The sequence below is a fragment of the Choloepus didactylus genome, chromosome 16 (genome assembly GCF_015220235.1).
Source record: "Choloepus didactylus isolate mChoDid1 chromosome 16, mChoDid1.pri, whole genome shotgun sequence".
NCBI lineage: Eukaryota > Metazoa > Chordata > Mammalia > Pilosa > Megalonychidae > Choloepus > Choloepus didactylus.
The window spans coordinates 44,151,641-44,176,959 of NC_051322.1; the positions used below are offsets into that span (position 1 = coordinate 44,151,641).

General features: G+C 46.5%; 1 protein-coding gene across 3 annotated transcripts in view; it reads right to left on the reverse strand.

Moving 5' to 3' along the window:
• Positions 1–14,354, reverse strand: part of FHOD3 (formin homology 2 domain containing 3) — a 509,790-nt gene extending 495,436 nt beyond the window's left edge. For all 3 annotated transcript variants that reach the window (XM_037806361.1, XM_037806363.1, XM_037806362.1), the window contains exon 1: positions 14,072–14,354. In XM_037806361.1, coding sequence (XP_037662289.1) covers positions 14,072–14,236 — 165 coding nt within the window. In that variant the 5' untranslated portion in view covers positions 14,237–14,354. The remainder of the gene's footprint in view (positions 1–14,071) is intronic.
• Positions 14,355–25,319: the final 10,965 nt, after the last annotated feature.

A 25,319-nucleotide genomic window follows, 5' to 3' on the forward strand; every position in this document is an offset into this window, starting at 1 on the left:
CACCACCACCTGCTTCATTTTAGATCTACTCTCTGGCTTGACAGAAGAAGAGAAACAAATCCAATCGGCTGCAGTAGTCTCTATTACTGTCTGCTTCATCTAAGTGCTCAATGATCAAAGTGTATTCTTCAGACTCCAACATTCTCCAGTGCTGCTTGCTGCTTCATTTATCGATGGTATTTGCCAATTGATTGTTAGAATTTCTAGTGATCTGCTCCATGTGGGAAGAGAAGTGGATGGATTCCAAAAAGCAGCAGAATCGAGAGAATGTGGTGGCTGACGGGTGGGGGTCAGAGTGGGGGAAGAGTTTTGGTTTGGGCAACTGGCTGGATGGGTCTGCAGGGAAGACAAGATGCGTTCTTGCTGCCTTGAATGTTCAACGTCTGTGGGACACCCAAGAGGAGCCGTCCAGTGGCAGCTGGGTATTTGGTCTCAGGGTCCAGAGAGAGATCTGGGCCACAGAAATGAGCTAGGGGATCACCAGAGAGGCCAAAGGCACACAAGCTAGAGAGTGCACCCAGGAAAGGGAGTCAACCACAAGGAGGAGGCAGCGTCTGGGGACAGAGCCCCAAGGAAGGCCAACATGCAAAAGGCAGGAGGAGGCAGAAAGATGGAGAAGGAAAGAGAGGGAAGGTGAAAGCCACACCATCAAACTTACAACAGCAAGCGCTCCTAAGAGGGAATGATAGGAAACCACAGTGCTACTAAGAGATGGCATGAAAGAGTGTACTGGATTTAAGCAGAAGTCCCATAGTGAGAGTAGTTTCATCACAGTGGTGGAAATGGGCAGCAGAGTGGAACAGGAAACAAAGTGAAGTAAGAAAGCAGAGCCCCTGAGCTTGAATAAGGTCTAAGACACTAGGAGACAAAGGGTAGAGAAAATGGGCCTAGACCCAGGGACGGAGGGAAGAGGGGATTTCAGGATGAAAGAGGCTTTAGCTCATCTAAATTCTAGATGACAGATCCCATAGGGAGGTTGAGGTTGGAGGGGCTAGGCCCAGCCAGGAGAAGGGACACAGCACAGGGGAGCAGGTACACGGGCAGGTGGAGGCAGGAACCAGCACTCAAGGGGATGCACCTGAAAGTTCTCTTTGTTTCTGCAAAGGGGAAGACACACTAGAAGTGGGGACACCATGGTGGTGGCACAGGTGTAGGCACAAGAGAGAGGATCCAACATCACAGCTATGGAGAAGGAAAGATGCCAGCTGGGAAACAGGAGCCCACGCAGGCCACGTGGCAGATCCTAGGACATGCAACAGGGGTGTGCTTTTATGCTTTTGTCCACAACGGCCCCTACTGTTCAAAGGCTTTAGGAGAGGGAGTATGGGAGTGTATAGGGTGGGCCAGAGCTGGAGCTCAGGCTTGTGGACACAGAGCCCAGCACCATTTTGCAGACACTTGGTCTCACTTGGTTTTGTTACTGTACTGGGCCCCACCAGACTTACCATAAAGGTTTATGAAAGGGAGGAAGAAGGCAAAGCTCCAGGAGCAGGTCACATCTTAAGCCCTAGGGAGCTAATGTCTGAATAATCGGCTCACTAGGAATTAGGGGTGCCCAGGGCCTGTGCACAGTGGGAGACCCTGCCCGGGCCAGGGCCATCCTGCAGCTTGTTTCTGCCTCTTGTCCTCCTCCAACAACGTCTCGTATGGGGATTTTCAGCGACTGCCCATCCATCCATCACTTGCTTCTTTTCCTTGTTTCTTTCTTCTGTTCATCTCTTTGTAATGATTTCCTCCCCATCATTCTTTCTCCCCTCTTCTCTTCCTTTTCCCTTATCTGACAATTACATGGAACAGAAGTAACTTTTTCAACAGTTTTTGTGCTCATGGATGACAGCCCCAGTCCCCCAACACACTGTTCTCCCAATGCCATCCAGGCTGCCCCCGATTCCCAGGCCCTGCTCTGCTTCTCACCTGCAGGGAACGCCCCTCACCCTTCCTTTCACTTACTCAAACCATGCTCTTTCTGCAGGAGGCTTTCTGGACCATGCAAATTTTTTCCCATCTCTGATTGCCTGTATCATTCCTCAGCATGAGTCATATGCTTCCTTCAGTCGTCACTTCACTTTTTATTTTGCTTTTAGGGCTTTTTCCCCCAACCAATAATACTGATAAATGAGATTTCCATGTTCTGAGATTATGGCATTGATAGAAGTCTAGCTTCCCACTCATCTGTGCTCTCCTCTCCAGGCCATATAAAAATAATCACCAAGTGGTTACTATGTTATATGAACCCAGTGTATATTCTTCCCTGATCATATTCACTCGACACACTTCTCTGGGTGTCGACATATGCTCCTCGTGCATCTCTTGACAGACTGAAGCCGTGGGCCATTGGTGGAAAGAACCAGGGTGCAGAGGCCAGAAGCTGGGGGCCTGAGTTCCTGCCCTGCCACCCTTTGAGGGGCTGTCACCCTGCATCAGCCACGAAATCAGCCTGATTTTTGGTTTTCGTTTTGAGATGGGGCCTAAATGCCCCATCTCGCCCCCTTCCAGGGTTATGTGGGGATCAGCAGGACTAGCCAACATCCCAAGCCCTTGTAAACTGCACAGACATGCCATGGTTCCATTACTGGCATATTCGGGGATGAATCACTCTCCACAAAAATGCTCCCAGTTCTGGGAACCAAAAAACCACTCATATCCTTGACTATTGTTCTGGATAGGATGAACCAACAGTTCTCTTTTCCCTGCCCTCATGCACATGGGGAGTGGTGCTGAGCTTAAAAGAGGACCGCCAGGGAGAATGGACACGACCTCCCGCCTCCGGGCACCAGCTGCCGGTCACTAGCCGCCGGACACTAGCCACACGGGTCCTGGCGGGTCCCACAAAAGCCAGAGGGCTGGTGATTTATGGAAGCAGCGACCAGGAGCCAGCCTGAGAACTCTTGGCACATTTCCACGGTTGCAGTCACCATGTATAGTATATAAACATAGAGTCTAGTTTCTCCAATTAACATTCTTTCAAATATCAAAAAATATGTATTTACTAGCACTTATTATGGCTCACATGCCGTCCTGGGAAGCTGAGCTGAAAGGTGTGTAGAAGTGTGGCTTCCTGCCATCGTGGGCTTACACCTGCTGGAGAGGTGCACTCAGGTAGTGAAATAAGAGCCACGGAGTTTCTCGGGTCAGAGAGCATATGGAGCACGGGTCAGGCCATGGGAGAGCCGGAAAGGAGAGCCCAGGGGACGCTTGGACTCAATCTCACCCACGATGGAGGGCTAGAGGGGCCATCCAGGTGGAGGACACGGCTTGAACATCCACCCAGGGGAGCATCCGGGGAGAAGCACGAGCATCTCAGCACAGCTCGGGAGGGCACAGGGAGAGCAGCTGGGGAGGCCGTGTGCGTGGCAGGCAAGAGGCCAGGCCATGGAGGGCCCTGAGGGGCTGCCTGTAAATCAAGGGCAACCTCTAGAGGGTGAGGCCGGCAAGCCAGGGAACGGGGTGGATCAGAGCCAACCTAGAGCCAGGAGTCCAAACAGGAGCCAGGCGTCGCGGCCACGGAAGGGAGGGGTGGACAGGAACATGTTACCCAGGTCACTTCGAGAGGGGTTGGTGCCTGGACAGGTGCAAAGGGGTCAAGGCCGACTCGCAGTTCTTATGGTGTTTCCAATAAATATGTAGCAGAAGAGGGATGAGGAGCAGGTCTGGGGGAAGGAAATTACTCATTCCATCTTTGGCATTTCTTATATGCATGTCCATGTGTACAATTTTATGATCCATGTATTTTAACAGCTACCCAATATCCTATCCATAAGAAAGCAAAATATACTTGATATTGCTCGTTGTTGGACATTGAGTTTTTCTGACTTTTTACTATTAAAAAAACCACAAATATCTTTGCATATACAGCATTTTATCTTTATTTCTTCAAGTTCTTGTAAGTGGGATCACTGGATCAAAAATAATTATTTTATAACTCCACATGTGTTGCCAATTGCCTCCAGAAAGAGGTGGGGAATGCAGCATAGGAGCACCTCTGCTTTCTAAAGCATTAACAACTACTGAGATATATCCTCTTCTTAACTAGCATAACATTGTTATTTGCAGTATAAAGTGTAGAAGTCCCAACTTTAACACTGACTTTTAAAGTGTAACCATGATTTTTCCCTTCAGACTATGGAAAGGCAATGGGATCCATGAACAATTTATTCCAGTTTCAATAATCATCTCTGAATGAGGACCTGGGGGCAGGATTCAAATGTCACTCTGGACAGTGACACTGTGGCCCCAGCTGCCCTCAAGACGAGGGGATCAGGCTGGGCTGCCCCTCCAAAGGTGGGCCCAGCCCTTTGCCCACCCACCCACACTTAGGGACAGTCTTTCCAATCACCTCCAGTGCCAAAAACAAGGGAAACTGCTCCCACCAGCAGGAAACCTTTACCCTTCAACTCAGCAATAAGACATCTAGGAATTCATCCTAAGGAAATAATCAGAGAAGAGCACAAAGTTTTTTTTTTTTTTTCCCAAAATTATGTATGTTACAGCATTATCTGTATTATTTTATTGGAAACTGCCCAATGGTTCATTTATTCATACATTCTTTTAATTAATGTTTACTAAGTGCTAAGCACCAGGGAATTAAACTTTGGCGCAAACAGAGCCCTTTCCCTCACAGAAGCTGGTGTATGGAGGGACATTTATATGGATGGTAGCACCTGCCCGGAGTAGATTTCCACACTGTCATTAAAGATGATGTGCTCCAGCAACAGTTAATGGCTTGGGAAAGTATTCAAGAAATTGTTACTATTTTAATATGCATAGATGTTAAAACATTAAGAACGGCTCCTCTGGGTGGTAAGATGAGGGGATCAGGCTGGGCCGCCCCTCTGAAGTCTCCCATTTTACACACAGCTCAATCTGTGATGAGAACAGATGCTCTGTGTGTGTGTGTGTGTGTGTGTGTGTGTGTGTGTGTGTATTGTTTTAAAGGGTAGAATCCCTGCCTCCTGGCCTTTCTCTCATTCAATCCAGCATTGTCGGTGGTGACCTCTTCCCAACAAGATCACCCTGATTCCACACGTGCTAAATGGGACTGCAATGAGAAGATGTTTTAGGGCAGGAGACACACAGATATAAAAACAGTCCGTATTGCTCAGCTTCAGCAGAGAAAGAAATGCCTGCCACCACAGGTGAAGGTAACAGAGATCGATACTTCCAGCACACACCCCCTCCACTCACCCCCGGTACTACCTGCGAGACCTCCCTTCGCCAAAGCCCTAGGTCATGGCTCTCTGGCTTTTCCATCCCACTGTCGTCCTCTTGGGCCCAGTCAACTTGCTAATCGTGCAGGCTCAACTCCCTCCCCATCTGTGGGGATAGGAGGATGTATCTTTCCAGGTCAAAGTTAGGGAGGCATAGTCTTCAAACAAAGTTCAAAAGGGGGAAAGGCTGGGGCAAGCAGTCACTCTCCGTGGAAGCAGCAGCTGGCAGGAGCTTTACCAGAGCTTTACAGAAGGGTCCTCTGCATTGGAACAGTGTGGACGAGGAGCCCACTCTTCTTCCCCTCTGCTTCTAAATTTCAGGACAGTTCCCTCAGTCAACCAATACTGACTGTGCAGCCCCCATGTGCCAGGCTCTGTTCTAGGCTCCAGGTCTGTGTCTGTGAACAAAACAGACCAGACCAAACCAAACAAAATGAAAGCCTCTGTCCCCATGGAGTTGTGGGCTGACCACTCAAGGACTTCAGGGTTTACTCTGGATGAGACAGGGGTCAAGGGAGGTTGTGGGCAGAGCAGTGACATGATCTGACCCTGGATTTTAAAATGTCTCTTTCCACTTTATCTGATCACAGAGGCCTATTATTAAAATCCACTGAATGGGCCGTATCTAATCCTATTTCTTTCTTTTCCATGTTAATGTTCCAAGGCAGGGAACCTCCACCACCACCACCACCAGCCCTCCTAAACCCCAGAGATCAAGACTTGCCATAGAACTACTGTGGTCAACACACTGCAGTGTTAGCACAAGAAGATATAAGCAGACAATGGAGCCAAGAGCCCAGAAACAGCTCCCAGGTGTGTGGAAGCCAGGCCAGTCAGAGAGGCATTGAAGACAGCACCCAGCCCCACACATCCCCCACCACTCGGCTGTCACACAACCTCCTGTCCTCCGCACCCTGCCTTTCTGGGGGTTCTGGTGCCCACAGCCCTTGAGGTGCATGCACAACAAAATAAGAGGACCTCTCTGATGACTCACAAAAAGAAGTCTCCACTTGGGCCAAAAGCAAGGTTTCCAGGAAATAACACACTTGACAATATTTAATTTTGCTCTATTTTAAAATTTCATTTAATAAAATTACAGAAAGAGGAGGGGAAAAAGCATTGTTTAAGCCAGTTGTCTCAGCTTCAGTGTCACCCCACATTCATGTTTCAATGAGTTGTGAGGGATGCTCCCATCGACTCTGAATTAGAATTATAACTAGGGAACCATTGGGGAAGGTGACCTCAAATCACAGATAAAATAATAGTGGTGCTAAGTGGTACTGAATGTAATTGTTTTAAGCTTCTCAGTCAAAATAGTGGCCAGAATTAGGTGGTCACAGGGAACGGCTGCAGTGTTGCGGGTTTTGCCAGAAGGACCCTCTTCCTCGTTCTTTCTGCCAAGGACCCACTGCTCAGAGTCTCCAACCTGTTTTAAATATGCCAGCATCCAGCCACTCTCTAGTGTTTGCCCATCAACTCATGTGCTATAAGAAGATGCCTCAGTTATCTCCTATTTTGAGGACTTCAACGAAATCTTTGGCTTGTCCCACACGCACTGTGGTAGGACCCTGGCATTTCATTCCCTACTACAAAACCAGTGCACCAACCTTTATCTAGTGTATGGATGGATGAGTAGAAAACTGGGGACAAAAACTAAACGAAAAATACGGTGGGATGGGGGGATGATTTGGGTGTTCTTTTTTACTTTTATTTTTTATTCTTATTCTGATTCTTTCTGGTGTAAGGAAAATGTTCAAAAATAGACTGAGGGGATGAACGCATAACTATATGATGGTACTGTGAACAGTTGATTGTACATCATGGATAAGTGTATGGTATGTGAATATATCTCAATAAAACTGAATTTAAAAAAAAACAAACCAGTGCGCGACAAGGCAGAGTAGCCTTAAGAGTAGCAAAGAAGCCTTTTTTGCTAAGAAACATTCTTTGCAAGAATGTTAAAAATATTCAGTAAGGTGCTCAAGAAACTAAATTGTCAGTTTCTGTCTGCCAAATCCAGGAGCACTGTTCTATATTGAACTGAAAGTTGTCTAAATTTTTCCCTTTTTTCTACTTTTTCAACAATTTGGACATTTTTTCCCCTAACAGAAAGCACTAAACTTTTTCCTTTGGAGCCCAACATTTTAATTTCTAGGATACAAATCTAACTGGTGAATAGTAGGTTGTATTTCTAAATTGTAAATAGATATAATATGGTATCTGTTTCTTACTATATGGCTCTAAAAAGCAAACTTCTGGATATAAGATTTTTTTACTGATTCAAAGTAATTTAATTCTTTAAAATGAGCTATCTTCTGCCTCCCCAGTAGTTAATCCACAAACAGGTTGATCTGCCCACAGAAAATCAAAAGTTGACTGTAATATTAAGGATGTCAAGATATACAACTTACAATTTCATATAAATGACAACATCCCAGCCAGTTGTGCCTTCCAAGATGCCCTCTTGAGACATAAGCAAGGCGGAGGTGGAGATGGCTCGCTGGGAATCAGGCTAGACCCTGCTATGGTCGTGAGAGTATGCCAAGAACGAACAGCCATTGGGAAACTTATGTTTTAAAGTATGACATCATTTATTACAGCCTGAGCAGCATCTCAATTTAGTTATAAAAACTTAGGAGCGTGCACTGAGGCCACATGTATAAAATCTCTATCTTAACATTTCCCTTACTAAACTAACAGTTTATGTGTCTGATTATTGCTGACTTTATCATCAGAATTGACCAAGTTTAGAAAGAGATCCCAAACAAAGAAGACTAATGTCCTGCACATCTTTTTCTAAGATTCTAAGGAGAACACAGCCATAATGGTGGGAGGAGACTATCAATAGAGGCACAATAAAAAATGTGTTGGTGGTTGCCACCTCAGCCCCAGCAAACACGTGTTGGGCACACCGAGGCGTTTAATGATTAGAGCTGATAGGAAAGGAAACATTGAAACTTGTAGCTTTTTTAGCACTTTCATTTAAAATGTCAACATATGCAAAAGTATAGAGAATGGTATAATGAACCTCCACAGACCCACAACCCAGCTTTAACTTGGCCTGTCTTGTTCCATCCATACACCAACCCACTGACTTGCTCTTTACCCTGGATTATTTTGAAGCAAATTCTAGACATCATATGATTTCATCTGTAAATATTTTAGTATGTATCTCTGAAAGATACCAGAATACTATTATCACATTTGAAAAGTAATTATTTTTAATATCAAATATCCAGTCACTGTTCATTTCCCCAATTATCTCAAATGTTTATTTTCACTGTATTTGTTTTGAATTAGTCATTATACAGTATCCAAGTAAGAGCTACACGTTGCAACTAGTTGATCTCCCTCCTAATCTCTTTTAACTTCCTTCCATCTTTTTTTTTTCTTTGCAATTTATATGGTGGAGAAACTGTAATTTCCCACAATCTGGATTTTGCTGATTACATCCCTAGGGTGAGGTTTAACATTCATTGTAACTTAATTTTCCCCCATTCTTTCTTACTTAGTTCAGAACAAAGGCCAGAAATACTTCCCAATAAAATCGCTAAAAACAATCTGGTTGCCTCTGTAAAGGACCAGAATGCTTACAAACCCAAGCCTCTGAAAATGTCCCGCAGAAGTGGAACCAGCTCTGCTGATTAGAAAGCCGGTTTTAAGTTAGGGACATTCCTAAGCCAGCCACAGGCAATAGAAGCAGTATAGAGGGATGCCAGGACTGGTGACGGTCCTCCATCTGAGGCAAAAAAGTGCCCAAGAGCTCAGAAAGTTCCATCTTTAGAGAGAAATAAAGCAAGAACAAGATGCGGGGTGGGAAGGAGGGAGTTGGAGTAAGGGGAGAAGTGTTTCTGAGTTGGACTCAGCACGTTAATCAGTTTTAAATCTGCCACTGTTAAGAGTTAACGTTTCAGAGTCCAGATGGGGAGGGCAAAGGCAGTCTGTTGTTTTCCAGGGGGATGTGGGTTGGACTCCAAGGACAAAAGGCACAGACTCACACATGTCAGCACTGGGAGAAACTTACCAGAGCACAACCACTTAAGCCACAGTCCTGCAACAGCCGCCCCCTGCTGCACAGAGAGCACGTGCTCTGCTGGTTTTCGAATAATGGGTCACAGTTGGCTACAGGCTTTGGAGTGAAAAAAGACTTGACCTTAAATCCCAATTCCTCCACTTACAAGCAGTGTAACCTAAGACAACCTGTTGAAACTCCCCGCGCCTCAGCTTCCTTATCCTATCTGTAAGCCAGTGATATCGTCATCTGCCTACTAGAGTGGTTATGAGGATAAAATGAGGTTATGCATGGAGGCTATAGTGCAGTGCCCAGCACAGGATCAATACATCGTAGCCCTCCCCCCTGCCCCCAACTAAAGATTTCTGCCACTCTGTTCTAACCCCTATCCTTTCAGGGAGCCAGCCCGCTGGATGCCTAGCTACATTATTGATGTGGACTGTGACCATGCATGAAGCAAAGCCAACTGACCCATAGGGGGTTCAACCCCATGATCCCGATCTCAATAGCACAGCTCCAACCAACTGAGCTAATTACCATAAAGTCAAATTCACCTTTGCTTGCATGGAGATGCTTGTAGCAGTTCATACTACATTCTTAAGTAGTGTTGTTCCAAAATGCCATGACACAACACACTTGCCAACTTTACTCATGACCTCATCTTTTAAAAATCTTAATGTATGTAGCAAACAGATGCGTCCTTTAAGAGGATTAAGGTAGAAATTCATTAGAGCAATAATGCCGGTGGCTTTCTGTTCTGGAACTAACACTTATCAATGTTGTGCACACTCCATCTTAGCACTACTCAGCTTCAAGGGGAATACTGCAGAACTGGACAGCCAGGTCTTCACCCTCAAGGAAGTCACCTGTGACCAGGGGAAACAATGAGAGCCCCATGTACTGGCAGCCCAACCTCAATCACCTCTAATCTATGCCACCCAGGCTATCGTGTGCCCACAAATCACCAGGACATCTTAGTAAAATGCACATTCTGATTGAGCAGGTCTGGGGAGGCCTGAGAGTCTGCATTTCTAAGAAGAGCCCAGGTGATGCCACGGCTGCTGGTCCACAGCCCACACTTTGAGTAGCAAGGTTCCGGTCCCCTTTTCAATCGGCTATGATACAGGGGGTATAGCTGAGGCATCAAGGTGACCATAAAGGCAAAAGTGGTGAGAAAGGAATGAACGTGGCACATTCAGGGCATAATCCAATGAGAAGATGCACACTGAATGTGGGTGGGTTGCCTGGAAGGAGGACAATCAAAACACAAAAGTGGAGACAAAGAGCTCAGACCTGGTATCAAATGCCAAGTCTGGAATTCCCACTTGCGTGACCAAGTGCCTGCCTTCTGCTTTTGCTTTCTTCTGCTGTGAGATGTAACAGTACCACTACCTGGCCCACGAGGCAGTCATGGGCTTCCTGGGTAGGACAGGGCTAGGCAAGTGGCTATGACCTGTAATAGTGGTAGCTATTACTACTCCACTCTGTCTAGACCACAGCAGGCACTGAGACGTTTCCTGAAATACCAAGTCATAATTGCCATTTCACACATGTGCAAGGCATCATCTCTTTTGTAAAAATATTCTATAATTCTAGTTTTGTCTATGAAAGGAAAAAAAAAAAATCCTTAAATTGTTAAATGACTTTAGCATCAATTACTCCAAACACATTTTATGCTTTAAAATTTCTATGACTCTATTAATTCTACCAAATAGCTTTTCTAAATTAGAAGTCCTATAATTACATTTTTTTCTTTTAAACCATTAAACTCAGAAACAGTTACGCAACATTTGATAACAAAAGCCCTCACCTAGTCCAGCCCAAACATATAACCACCAAAATGAACATATCCCCAGTAAGAATAGGGCACCAGTTTTGACCTTTCTGTTATCAAACTAAAAGTATATTCAATCATCTTCTGTGGAACTGTTATAAAAATCTGTGCTTTTTTTAAATCTACATATTTAGCTTGAAAAAGAAAAGAAAGCATAATAAGCACAACACACTGTTTTTGTCCAAAACAATCATTTTGTTAAACTTCTAATGTAGTCAGCAGACACGAGCTAAATTAATCTATTCCCGAGTTAAGAAAACATGCACAAACTCAAATTTTGGCCAGGAAGGGCCTGAGAGGTTACCCATTTCAGAGGTTCCTGGCATGCATAATTGCTAAGGGAAATTTAGAAATTAGGACCCTCTCAGGGAGCCTTCTAGGGGCTGGTTACATGATGTTTTCGTTGTGAAAGTTCACTAGCTGCACACTTAAGACCTGTGCATTTTTCTGAACATGTGATCTACTCAAAAGCTTACTCCCCCAGGGACCTGCGTGTGCAGAAGGGCTGAGAGTCCCTGAGTGTCTGCCTGTTCCATGTTCACGCTTCTCCCCTCTTTCCACCACCCAGAATGCCCTCCCGCCAAGGAGCTTCCCTCTTGCCAAGGCCGCCGGGCTCAATGGGACCTGGGGGAAGCCCTCCCGTGGCCCAGGAAGTCTTGCCCACTGCAGGGACCTGAGGAGACACCCAACCAATAGTGCCTCACAGCCGGCTTGGTAACTATTTGTTCCTACCTCTGACCACGAACTCTACCAGGCCAGGAATTCTGCCTCAAGGCTCTTAGTCATGTTTATACCATTCACCTGCCCCCAGGCCAAAAGTGTCTGGTACTCGACAGTGATTTGGTGAACTCTCAGAGTTAGTGGAACTGAAGCCCCAGGAGGCGGGCTTTAGCCACAGTCACACAGGGAGCACAGGCCTGATCTGAACCTCAGCTCCCCGCTGCTCTCTGCCTCAGTTTCCTCATCTGTAAAATCAGGATAATAAAAGTCCCTATCTCAAGAAGCTATAGTACTAAATGAGAATATGCATCGAGAGCCTTGGCAGAGCATGCACTTCATGCTAAGCACTCAAAAATCATTAGCTACTTCTATCACAGGTGGATCATCCAACTTTGAGATTCCCTGCTAGAAATTAGCCACCATTTAAAAACTATGAATGAGCACCTGGAAACATAAGTGCCCTGACTTCTGCTTTACAGAACCCTGGTTATTAGTATCAGCTGTCTTCTCAGTTCTAGATGTGAAAACCAAAGGCAAATATCTGAGCCTTACTGCAAGGGTCTTTGGTCAAAGGACTCTGAGACTGAGGGTAGTTGTGGGACATCTTCTGGTTCTGTTATTTACAAGGGACATCTCAGAAAGTTCTGTGAGCCAGTGCAATGGTTGTGCTGTGGCTTCTAGCTTGGAGTTGGGAGTGGGACAGGGCTGGAGCATCAGGCCTTCTCCCTCCCAGAAAAGGAACTCTCAGTCAAGACTATTGGGCTATTCCATGGAAATACCTGAGATACTTCAGCCCCCAGCTTGAAAGGTCAACCAATGTCCATAGGGTCTGTAATCCAAGGAAATCACTTCAAGGTCACAAAGCCACAATTATGAGTCTTCTGTGGTTTAAACAGAAGATCACTGTAGTCAGAAAACGTAAAGAATGGAATACTCGTGATGGCAAAGAAGCATTTTGAAAACTTTTAACTGAATCCACTAATTGAGAAGAACCAAATGATTTTTAAATGTAATTCTGATAACTGGAATCCATGTTACTTTATTCTGTCCCTCCACCTCCCAATCCACGCAGGCTTTTACAGCCAGAGGGTCTTCCACATACAGTGACTATCCATCCTGCACCAACACAAAGAGAGAATAAGATGCAAGTGCCCCATCCCTCATTCCTGAGGATGGGTTACTAATTAAGTAGAAAAAGAAGCAAAGATGTACTAATAGAGGGAGAAAAACACCACTGCTAAAGCCAACCAGTTTCCACACAACCTCCCCCTGTAATTCCAAGGTGGGTGAACATCACACAGAAATCTGAAGAATTTCTAAAAATCAATTTTGCTCCTTTTGGCATCAAGGGTTATCTTTCCCAAATATTTATCAATGTTGGACCTCAAGGAATAAATCATTCCAAAGCTTGAATATGAACCCTAAGCAGAAAATGTATCTGTGAGGTAATTATTCAAGGTGCAATCTGTTTTAGTGGTAGGGTTCTCCTGGGAGAACTGATTAGCTTTCAATGCCCAGCTCTTTGCAAGATGCCTGTCCTCCTGCGAAGGGTTAAAAAAAAAAAAAAAAAAAAAAAAAAATCCAACCTCTCCATCCTGTGGACTGAGAAGCCATTCTTCCCAGGGGACACTCATTTCAGGCTGTGAGGCTGAGGCTTTGTGCGCGCGCCGCCACTCCGCGCCCCCGCCCCTCCTCCCACAGCCACCGCTCCTCCGAGGTTCCCAAGGCCACCTGCTTCTCCTTAGCAGAACAAGGGACTACTCCGAGAGCTAGCGCAGTGCGAGGTCAGCGTCCTCGGCGGTGCCCCCCGGGAGAGGGAGGGAGGTGTCCACTGGAAGCGTGCTCTGTCGCGAAGGTTGCGCGGCGGTCCGCAGCGGCCTCAGAGGCCTGAGAGAGGTTTTGTCCCGGGGCGCCACTCGGGGTTCTCCTCCCGCAGGGTCTTCCCTGTCCAGCCGGCTGCCGGCGTCTGAGTCCCACCCCGCCCACCTAGCCGAGCTAACGGCGCCGAGCCGGGAACCTTCCCCATCCCGCCTCCCGCCGGCGCAGCACCTGCTTGGCCACAGCCGCCCCCGCTTCTGGGCCGCAGCGCCAGACTGTCCTCCCCGCCAGCACGCTAGAGTCCGGCGGCAGTGGGCGGGTGACTGGGGTCCGTCGGCCTAACGGGGAAGGGGATCTCCCGCGAGCGCTCGTCCCCCCAGGGGCCGCGCCCTGCCCAGCGCGCCCTCGGCGCCCCCGCCTCGGCGCCCACCGCGGCAGGGGCTGCGTCCAAGGGGCTCAGCGCGCCCCTCGGGCACGTACCTTGTGCGGCGCCCGCAGCAGCCGGTGGACCCCGGCCAGCTGGGTGCCGAGCGCGAGGTCCTCCCGGAACGTGAACAGCGGCGGCCGGCTGGGTTCGGGGAAGTTGGTGCTGTTGAAAGGGTCCGTGTCGTCCAAGAATTGCACCCGGCAAGCCAGCGTGGCCATGATGCATCCCTGCCGCGGCGGGCGCGGGCCCCGGGGTCAGCGGGGCCGCGGGCCGGGGCGCCCGGGTCGCAGCGCACAGGGGAGGCCGCGGCCGCCGCCACAGCTCGCTGGCTCTCGGGCTCGAAGGCTCCAGCGCGCCGGGCTGCAGCCCCGGCTTCGGCCGCGGGGGGCGGGGCGGGGGCGGGACCGGCGGGGCACCCTCCTTTCCCTCCTCCCCCTGCTCCTCCCCTACTCCATCTCACCCCCTACACACCCCAAGCTCCCACCCCCTGCAGCCAACGGGGCTGCGTTGGCCGCCGGAATCCGCCGCGGAGAAACGGAATGGTAGAACGGTTCGCTCGGCGCCTGCAGCCGTGTGCCGAGTCCCGCGGCGCAGCAGCGCGGCCGCGGGAAGGGCCGCCGGCTGCACGTGGCCCCCGGCAGCCCCAGGCGTCCTGGCCAAAATGCACCGTTTGGAGTCTGGGGGAGTGCGGGGGGGCGGGATTCAGGGCCGCTCTCTTGCTCCATCCCTGCCTGGGAAAGCTCTTAAACCTGCTGGGCATCAGGAGGCGATCGAGCCGGCCAAGCCGGCTAGTGGCAGCGGCAGCGAGCCCGGGCGAGGGCTACCAAGGAGGTTTGCCTTGGGGAGAAGGAACTCAGAGGGAGGAGGGGGAGCCGGGGAGCCGAAGCAGCGCTTCTCGAGACAAGAGGGAGAGGGGGTTGCTGCAAGGCTCCCCTCCGGGTCCCCAACGCAGGGCCTGGCCTCGGGGATGCCCGGCGGGTGCTGGATGAACCTCTACATCACCACGGTCTCCGAAAGCCCTAACGGGATCTTCCGGCGAGCCAGAGTCCCCCACTCGTAACCCAGGAACTTGGAGGGAAGGTTCGCAGCCTGCCGCCTTCGGCCATGCCCCAGCCGCGAGACTCGGCGCTGCTCAGCTTCCCACGCTGCTCACGGGCGACCTCCTCCGTTTCCAATAAGAATTCACGGTTCTCTCCATTCCCAGGCCACCGCCAAGTCCCAGGTTCACCATACCCCATAAAGGTGTGGCACCAATAAGTCTAAATCGCTCTTAAAACCCGCGACTTAACAAGGCGGCTCTTTAACCCACTTCTCTCCCCTTCCTCTGGATTCAAGGGGAAAGAAAACCTTGTCCCATACTCAGCCACGTCCTCCCCATCCTTGATCTTCCCCTCTCCATGGACTCTTTCTCTGTCATACATGCACATTTAAGCCTGATTTTAAAATAATAGCAATCCCATGACACTTCTACTCATTCCAGAAGAACTTCTAACTCCCTTTACTTTTGCCGCTTATCTCTTTGAATGAGTTCTACAGACAAACCTTACACCAACTCCACTGTTTCCTCAGGGCCAAAATCAGTTCTACTCCTTTGACAACACTGCCTCCTACACTTCCACTTCCATTGCCCAACTCCTTCCTCACTGAGAGTCCTCCAGCCCTTCTGCCTGCGCCCCACCCCCCCACCCCCCCATTTCTCATCATCCCGCCCAACTCAGGACCTCAGTGCATCTTCTCAGGGGTCCCCTTGTCACGCCTCGCATTGATGTGTTGAGGGTCCCTGCTCTGGCTTGCTCCTACCCCACCTGCCTTGTGTCTACTGATGGTGGAGCCACTCTCAGTGAGCCATTTCTGCTCCAAGGCCCCTCAGCACTACTCATCGTGCCACCCATTCCCCTCATGCTCAAACTTCTGCTGCTCTCCTCCACCCCCAGATTGTTCAATAAAGAAAATAATCTCTCCAGCTTGAACTCCTCTAATTCTGGCTCCCCCTCCTCTCTGTCCTCAGTCAACCTCCCCCATCTCAGGAGATGGCCAAAGTCTTGGTTTCCCTTCTGCTCAAGGCTCTCCTTCCACCTGGGCCCTGAGTCCCCCACCTTCCACTTGCTCTGGGACTCTGACACTGACCCAGCCCCCTTCCTCCTTTCTCCCAGAAATGCTTTCCAAGAATCAGGGCCAGCTTCCTGAATACAACCTGTGCCGTCACACAGGATCCTGCCCTAGAAGGACCCATGCTGGTTTAATGTTCTGCTGTTGCCGCCTTGAAATTCTTAATAATTTTTGAGCAAGAGGCCCTGCATTTCCACTTTGCTTTGGGTCCCACCAATTATGTAGCTGGTCCTGAGGAGAGCAAACATTTACTCAAGTGTGTCCCATCCTAAAAGCTACATCTTTATGAAGCCCACCTCTCACTCTAGCTCACTGGCTTCTCTCTTCTTCACTTCCTAACCAACTTCGGAAAAGAAAGCCCCTAGTCATTTCTCATCATACTAACTGCCTCTTTAGTCCACGCTCCATGGCATCTGGTGGGCAACATCTCCCTGCTATTTTGAGATCATCAATGTGATCCTAAAAGCCCAATCCAGGGAACACCTCAGCCCTGCAATCCACTTTCTTGGCAACATCTGTCACCATGGACCACTCCTTTCGTGAACTCTCTTCCCCTCAGTCTTAGTAGCTCTACCCACTCTGGGTTCTCCTTCTCCCTCTTTGGTGATTCTTTCTCAAGTCCTTCCGGGCTTATGTTTTCTTTTGAACAGATGGCTAAATCTTCTCATATCCTTCAACAACTCTGAAAATGCCTCCCAATACCGTCAAACAGTCTTTAAGTTCCACATTTTCCCCTAAGACATCCTTTCTGGGGACAACCTCCTAAAGTCCTCCATCCTCCTGCTCCAATTTGGAATGTGGCTCTCTCCACCCCATCCTTCTGGAGATTTCTTTAGCTTCTCTCTTGGTTTGCACTCTCATTTTTAATAAGTACATGCCCCAGTAAATTCCTCAGAAATGGAAAGTTTTTGATAACTTTTATGTCTGAAAACATCTTCATTTTATCCTCACACTTGCCTTGGTATGGCAGTTTTGTTGACAAAACTGGCCACAATAATTCCTCTCATCCTTTGTATTCCTACCATTTTGCAGGGTTATTTTGCCATTCCTGCCATCAAATGGTAGAACCTCTTTTCCTACTCCTTGAATTGGGGTGATTTTGTGACTTGCTTTGACCAATAAAATATGGTAGAAGTAATGTTTTACTTCTGAGACGAAGCCTCAAGAGATCTTATAGCATCCATTCTTACCCTCTGCAATGTAAGAAGCCAGGTATAACCTAGGAAAAGTGGTAAGAAAATTGCTACCTGTAGACTGGAAAAAATGGGTACCTGTGTAGTAACATGGAATATAGAAAATGTATCTAATGAATTTATGGACTTGGCTTAAGGAAGACTCTAGACAGTATGTTGAAAGTATCAGTTGGGTGCTTCTAGCTGCATATGATAAGTTAATCCATTGGCAAGCAGAATTTAGAGAAAATATAGAGTGCCTAGGACTTACAGGGTTGGAAAATAAAACTTATTTTCATCCCCAGTCTGTCCAGCCAGCAAAAGATTATCAAAGTAAAAAATGACCTTGATAAATATTAATTCATAAATGTGGCTATTAAGTGCCCTTGTTAAGATCTCAGAGATATTTAAGGCAATACCCAGTAGATCCTCTCATTTAGACTAAAAGGTTTCTAACAACCTTAAGGGTATTGTTCCACAGCAGCCTGACAGGCCCAAAGGAGAAAGAATTATTAATATAGTTTTCAGAGCATGGAGTGAATCCCAGGAAGATTCATAGACAGTCCTCAAAGATTTTAAGATAGTTTTATTGAAGAAAGCACTGCCAGCTTGGCCAAAAGGGACTGAGTTTGTTCAAAATAAAAAAAGATTTCCGGAACTCCAACTCTCTATGGGAAGGAAGTAGTTAGACTAAGAAAACTACTCAGCTGCAAACATATGACCATTTCTTTTGGAAAAGGAAGCATCTGTCAGAGGATGGAGCTAAGAACCATGGAGAACAGTGAACTTGAGAGCCATCCCAGGGAGTGGAACTGGATTTAAACAAGGAATTTGCCCTGCCCCTGGAGTAGGGGAAACTAGCTACATGTGCCTGGCTGGATTTCCTAGTTGCTATGGCCCAGCGACTACTGTGTCTCCCAGTCCTCCTATTTTTGAATGAGAGTGCCCATTGCAGCCATCTTGTCTCAGTCTCACCATTGTATGTTAGGTGTGTAGGGGGCATATATCTTGTCTGTTTAAGTCACAGGTCTCTGGATCAAAAGGAGTTGAGCTGAGGAACTGCCTTTAAAAGACGTCACCTGTATGCAGATTCCAGTGGCAAATGCTTCACCACTTTTCCGCCTTGATCAATTCTGAAAACAATGCCACACGTTTTAGGTTTTTGTTATGGCATCACCCCACTCCTAGGTACCAATTTCTGTTTAATTTAGTCTTTTTTGAAGAAGAAACCACCCCAAAATGTAGTAGCTTAAAACAACAGCCATTTCATTTTCTCAGTTCTGTGGGTTGGCAATTTGGGCTGTGCTCCGTGGGGGTCACTCACATGGCTGCAGTCATCCCGCAGTTTGACCAGGGCTGTACGCTGGCCATCAGCTGGTTGGTCTCGGGGCCTTCAGTTGGGATGGCTCAGCTCTCCTCCATATGGCTTCTCATCCAGTAGGCTAGGCATGGCTTCATCACTCTGGTGGACTTAGCGTAGTGTTCTAAGAGGTCAAGATCATAAACTACAGCGTTCCTTGAGCCCAGAGTTCAGAATTCATGCTGTGTTGCTTTTGCCACATTTGATTGGGAAAAGCCAGTCAAGGCCAGCCTGGATTTAAGGAGTAGGGAAAAAGAGGAGAAGGCAAGTCACATTGCAAAGAGGCATGAGTACCCAGACAGGAAGAGCTGTTGCAGTCATCTTTGCAACAATTTACCATGTGATACCTAATTTTAGGTTGAAAATAATTTTCACTCAGAATTTGAAGATATTGTTTCATTTTCTTTAATTTCTAGTGTTGCCATTGAAAAGATCTATGCTGTGGTAATTCTAGACTTTGTTATTTGTTACCTTTTTTTCTCTCTTTCTGGAAGCTTTTAGAACCTTCTCGACATTCTCAATATCCTGAAATTTTATGGTGACGTGCCCTGGTGTGTGTGTGTCTGTATGTGTGTGTGTGTTTTGGTTTTTTGTTTTGTTTTGTTTTGTTTATTCATCACATTGTCACTCTATTTTCAACCTAGAGATTGTGGGTTGTGTCCTTTGGTTCAGGGGAATGTTTTGGTATCACATCTTTATTAATTTCTTCTCCACTATTTTCTTTGCTTGCTCTTTCTAGAAATCCTATTATTTGGTTTTTGGATTACTAAACAGATCCTCTAACTTTGTTAACTTTTCTGCCTTGTTGTCTATCCTTTGATTATTTTATTCAAAATTTCTGGGAGATTTCCTCAACTAAATGTTCCTTTTCTTTTACTGATTTTTTTTTTTATTTTAGCAATCATGTTTTTAATATTCAAGAACTGTTTCTTATTCTCTGATTTTTCATTTTTTAAAAAAGTATTTTATTTTTGTTTCCAGGATTTCCCCAAAATTATTAATTACATTTTCTTTAAACTTTTCTTCTTGCTGCAATGTTTCTGTGTGTTCTAGTTTGCTAATGCTGCCGGAATGCAAAACACCAGAGATGGATTGGCTTTTATAAAAGGGGGTTTATTTGGTTACACAGTTACAGTCTTAAGGCCATAAAGTGTCCAAGGTAACACATCAGCAGTCGGGTACCTTCACTGGAGGATAGCCAATGGTGTCCAGAAAACCTCTGTTAGCTGGGAAGGCATGTGGCTGGCATCTGCTCCAAAGTTCTGGTTTCAAAATGGCTTTCTGCCAGGACGTTCCTCTCTAGGCTGCAGTTCCTCAAAAATGTCACTCTTAGTTGTTCTTGGGATGTTTGTTCTCTCTCACCTTCTCCGGAGCAAGGGTCTGCTTTCAACGGTCATCTTCAAACTGTCGCTTATCTGCAGCTCCTGTGCTTTCTTCAAAGTGTCCCTCTTGGCTGTAGCTAACTCCTTCCTTCTGTCTGAGCTTATATAGTGCTCCAGTAATTTAATTCAGACCCACCCTGAATGGGCAGGCCAACACCTCCATGGAAGTTATCCAATCAGAGTCATCACCCACAGTTGGGTGGGGCACATCTCCATGGAAACACTCAAAGAATTACAATCTAATTAACACTGATAGGTCTGCCCACACAGGATTACATCAAAGATAATGGCGTTTGGGGGGACATAATACATTCAAACTGGCACACTGTGTTTTGTGAGTTCTTCTCTTTCATTCAGTTTTTTTCTTTATGGTAGAGAGTTTGCACCAAATGTTACTTTTGCCACATTTAATTGGGAAAAGCCAATTTAAAAAGCTGATTGGAAGATGTAGAGTTTAATAAAGGCTCTTTGCCTGGTGGAGTTCACTGTAGACAGCTGGTAGGGAAAATGTCTTTTTCCTGGAGTATCTTTAGGTCCTCTCTCTGGGGTAATTCACCTTCTCCAGGAAATTTCTTACCTGTACTTCCCTTAGCCCAGAGAAGGGGGGCTCCTGCCTCGTACTCTTTGTGTTAGATGCTTCATTCCAGGTTTCTGCCCACCTGCCCCTTAGGCTCAAGAGGCCATGCCTATCCAGGACCCAGGCCACTCTCTCTAGGCCATTCTCTAGGCACCTGGGACCATAGAATTTCCTGCCCCATGGCCCTGACATGTTTCCAAGGCCTATGCATATCTCTTCTCTGGATCATCCCCCTAAGAATGGACCCCATTCTACTCTTAGGCTGAAGAAGAGGCTAAGGAGTGGCTGTTTTCAGGTATACAGCTGGAGTTTGGATGCACACATCTGGGGCTCATGGCTCAGGGGCCAGAAGAGAAAGGCTGCAGACCACGCTGGCAAGCAGGGGTTGGGCCAGCTCTCCCCATGCCGTCAGGTTTCTGTGCAGAGTGCCAAGGAGCCAGAATTCTAAATACACACCTGTCCTTCCAAGTTGTTATGAAAGGTTGCTTGTCAAAGTAGGAGGATAAATTTTTTTACTTAATGATTTATTTATTTGATTTATAACTTGTAATTTTTAATATTTGTAACTTTTAAATATTTAGACATATGGCATGTGAGCCTCCATTTTAACTTTTGCCCCAGTCCCCACAGATGTTGGGAGTGGGCCTGCATCTTTCAGCCCCCTGCCCTCACTCCCAGCATTCTGGAACTGTGTTGGAAAGGGCCAGGGCCACTTTGTTCACACTGTACACTCCTACCTTCTCTAAATCTAGAAGCCAGTCTGGTTCACCTTCTCTAGACTATATCTGCTACTTCCTTGTGATAAAAAAACAGTGCTATAAACACCAGGGGCTCAGATATAGCTTCAGTGAGGAGGAAATGGAGTAGATTTTCCTTATGCCACGCCTTGAAGCCCAAGCTCAGGGAATCTGAATTGGAGGAGTCTACATGCTATTATCTTATTGTTTTAGTTTGCTAAACTGATGGAATGCAACATACCAGAAAGGGGTTGGCTTTTATCTTACAAATTTACAGTGCTGAGGCTGTGAAAATCTCCAAATCAAGGCATCAAGAGGTGATGCTTTTTCCCCAAAGAAAGACTGTTGGCAATCCAGGGCTCCACTATCACACGGAAAGGTGCGTGGCCAGTGTCTGCTGGTCATTCTGTCCCAAGTTTCATTTCCTCCAGCTTCTGGCAGCTTCTCTCTGTTTCTCTCAGGCTTTTTTCTGTCTGTGCATCTCTGGGACTTTTTTCTATGTATTCTCTCTGTCTTTTACCCCAGTATAAAGGACTCCAGTAAAAGGATTAAGATCCATCCTGAAGGAAGTGGGTCCCATCTCAACTTAGTTAAGATCCTACTCCCCAAAAGATCCTACTTACAATGGGTCCACACTGACAGGAATGAATTAGCTTTAAGAACATGCTTTTCTGGGGTATGTACAGCTTCAAACTACCATACTTATATAGTATTGAAACACTGTTGTTTAAAATTGGTATGATTTCTTTTAGAAAACATTATGGCTATACCTAGCAATATCTTTATAACTATTATCCTGGAATCCCACTCATGTTCTTAGGAAATAGTTCAGCAGAACAAAAATAAATAAGCAATGTTCAAAAAGAAAGTTTATTGCAGTTATTTATGAAACGGAAAACTGGAAATTCATTTGTCTACCAAAAGGTATTTTTTCATTACTTATAATGCATTCATTAAATGTATTTGTGAAGAACTTGTGAAGAACATGAAGTATGCAAAATATTTAGAATAAAACACAGAATACAAAATTAGTGTACATTGACTTCAGCCACTGGAAAGCAATTGTGTGGAGTTCTTATATCCACTTTTCAATCCTTTTTCATAAGGTGACATCACCTTTTCTACTTAAAAAGTTTTAGCTAGACCCTATCAAGGTTACAGAGTGAGACACTTCAGGGTGCCATCCCCAAAAGGAAGCTTTGAATAACCAGCAAGCACTGTCAGAAACTCCTCTCTCAAAGCTCCAGAAAACAGTTAAAGGACTGCAGTAAGAGGGTAAGCACTAAATCAAGAAAAAGGCTACATAAAAGCGTTAGGATCTCCTGGCACCCTGGATGCCCCCCCCCACACCCCTCCTTGGCTCAGCAAGGCACCAGCTCATGCTCCCAGTGCGGATCCCTGGTCCCAGTTCCAGAGGGAGCAGAGTAACCCTCGTGCACATACTGGGAACATGTATGTCTGACCCAATCTCTGATGGTAGCCTGAGAGACTGAACCAGGACATTGGTCAAAGCCTTACCACCTGTTCTAGTTTGCTAATGCTGCCATTATGCAAAATACCAGAAATGGATTGGCTTTTATAAAGGGGTTTATTTGGTTACAAAGTTACAGCCTTAAGGCCATAAAAGTGTCCAAGCTAAAGCGTCAACAATAGGGTACCTTCACAGAAGAACAGCCAATGGCATCTGGAACAACTCTGTTGTCTAGGAAGGCAAATGGTTGGTGTCTTCTTCCGTTGGTCCCAGGTTGTGTTTCAAAATGGCTTTCTTCCAGGATGTTTCTCTCTAGGCATCTGGCAGTATTCTCTTAGTTTCTCCCAGGCAAACTCTGGAGTAGAAAAAATCTACTTTCAATGGCTATCTTCAAAATGTCTCTCTTGGCTGCAGCACTGAGCTCCTCCTGTCTGAGCACTTATAGGGCTCCAGTGATTTAATTAAGACCCACGCTGAATGGTTGGGGCCACACCTCCATGGAAATAATCTAATCAAAGGTATTATCCACAGTTGGGTGGGTCACATCTCCATGGAAACAATCTAAACCAAAGATTCCAATCTATTCAACACTAATACGTCTGCCCCACAAGATTGCATTAAAGAACATGGGGTTTGGGGGAACATAATACACCCAAACTCGCACACCACCCATCCCTGAACTTGCCCTGCATATAAAAGGCAGCTCACAGAGATCTCCTACAGGATGCTGAGGGTATACATTCTCCACGATGTTTCCTAGGGAAGAGGGGACATTTCTTTTTTCTTTTCTTTTTTTTTTTTAACCTATTTTTACCTAATTTTCATTTTGTAATTTTGTATTCTTTTCCTTAAAGATGGCTTTAAAATTGTACAAACTTCAGGTCCACAAAACCTGGATCTGCTGCTGAGACCAGTTACTATATATTAAATCTCATTCTCTCTCTCTCCCTGGAAAAAAAAAAAATACTCAGTTTGAACCAATATCCTATTTTTAAAATCCTAAGAAAAACAGAGGACCTCCAAAAGAATGCATCTGACCAAGAGATGATGCAGGAACTTACTAGTAAAGAGATCCCACATCAGGAATGAAAAGTTCCCTAAATCTGGTCCATTCAGGAAGCCAGGCAGCGTCAGAGGGGCCATCCCTCTGGTTAGGACTGGCTGACCCACTTTGAACAAGCTTTCAGTCCCCTGGAGTAACAGAATCTGCAGTTACTCGGTGCTGCCACCAGGTGGTAGACATGGCTTACTCAGGCATAACTATTTTCAGGCACCTTGTTAAACACAAAACATTCATTCAATTCTTAAACGACTTTGCAAAGTAGGTACCATGGCTTTCCTCACTTTTCAGATGAGGTTTCAAAATGTTCAGTAATTTTCTCATATAGAATGATGTTCGCCATGATTTTAATTTGGGATTTGCCAGGTGAGATAAACTGAAATTGATTCTGGCAGCACAAAAGAGGGGAAATGGAAAAAGGTAGGCTGAAAGTGTCTGCTAGGTGGATCCTAGCTTTCCTTCTTCTGCATCCATGGGCACCCTGAACCCTCTCCCTGCGGGGAGAAGAGCTTCAGCCTTCCTTGGAGATAGCGGGTGCTTGGAACATGGCTTGCCTGTTAAGTTTTCGGCTGCAGGACTTTACAGCGTGGCAGCAGAAGTTCAGTTCCAGCTCTGAATCTCTGGATCCTCTTCACCCCTATTGCCTGTATGTTATCAGCTCACCTCCTCCCTCGTGGAGAAAGGTGCATCGTTGGTTCTGATGGCTTCTTCTGATCAAGGCAGAGTCACCCTAATAAGCCAATGCCACTCCCTGGAGCCAGCCTTCTGGTGCCTAACTTCTGCCACCACAGCTGGTAGTTTGGGGGCACGTTCAAACATGGCCTTTACATCTCTTCCCCTGCCACTGGCCCTGGAGGCCAGAGATAGTTGTGGATGGGAGTGGATGCGGCAGCCTCACCTTGGACAGCTTTCTGTCCTGAAAGCTGAGGACCCAAAGGAGAGGCACTGCTCTGGCCAACTCTGTGGGCTCTCCCTTCCTCCCTGCGGGCAGACCTCCACACTCCGAGCTATGCCCCTGTCCCTTGGGCCTCCACCAAAGCACCAGGGTCTTGTGATTGCTTGATAATAAAACCCAAAGCTCACTGACCTCGGGAGCTGTGGCTTTTCCTTTTTTCAAGATTACCATCAGGTGTAGTGGGAGGTCTCCATAGATTGTGAATGGATTACTTACCAATGCTTATTTTTATAATGTTTTTTACCTGTATCAAAAGCAAAGCAATTTGTTCAATGAACAATCGTGGCTTTCTTTGAGTGATGAGAGCATGGACTCTTAAATTAGACAGCTTGGGTTCAAATCCCATCCCCACCGCGTACCAGCTCTGAGACCTGAGGCAAGTGACTCGGGCCCTCCCTGCCTGTTTCCTCATCTCTAAAGCAGAGATGATGATAGTAATAGTGGTAGATTCCTCATAAAGTTGTGAAAGAGGATTAAA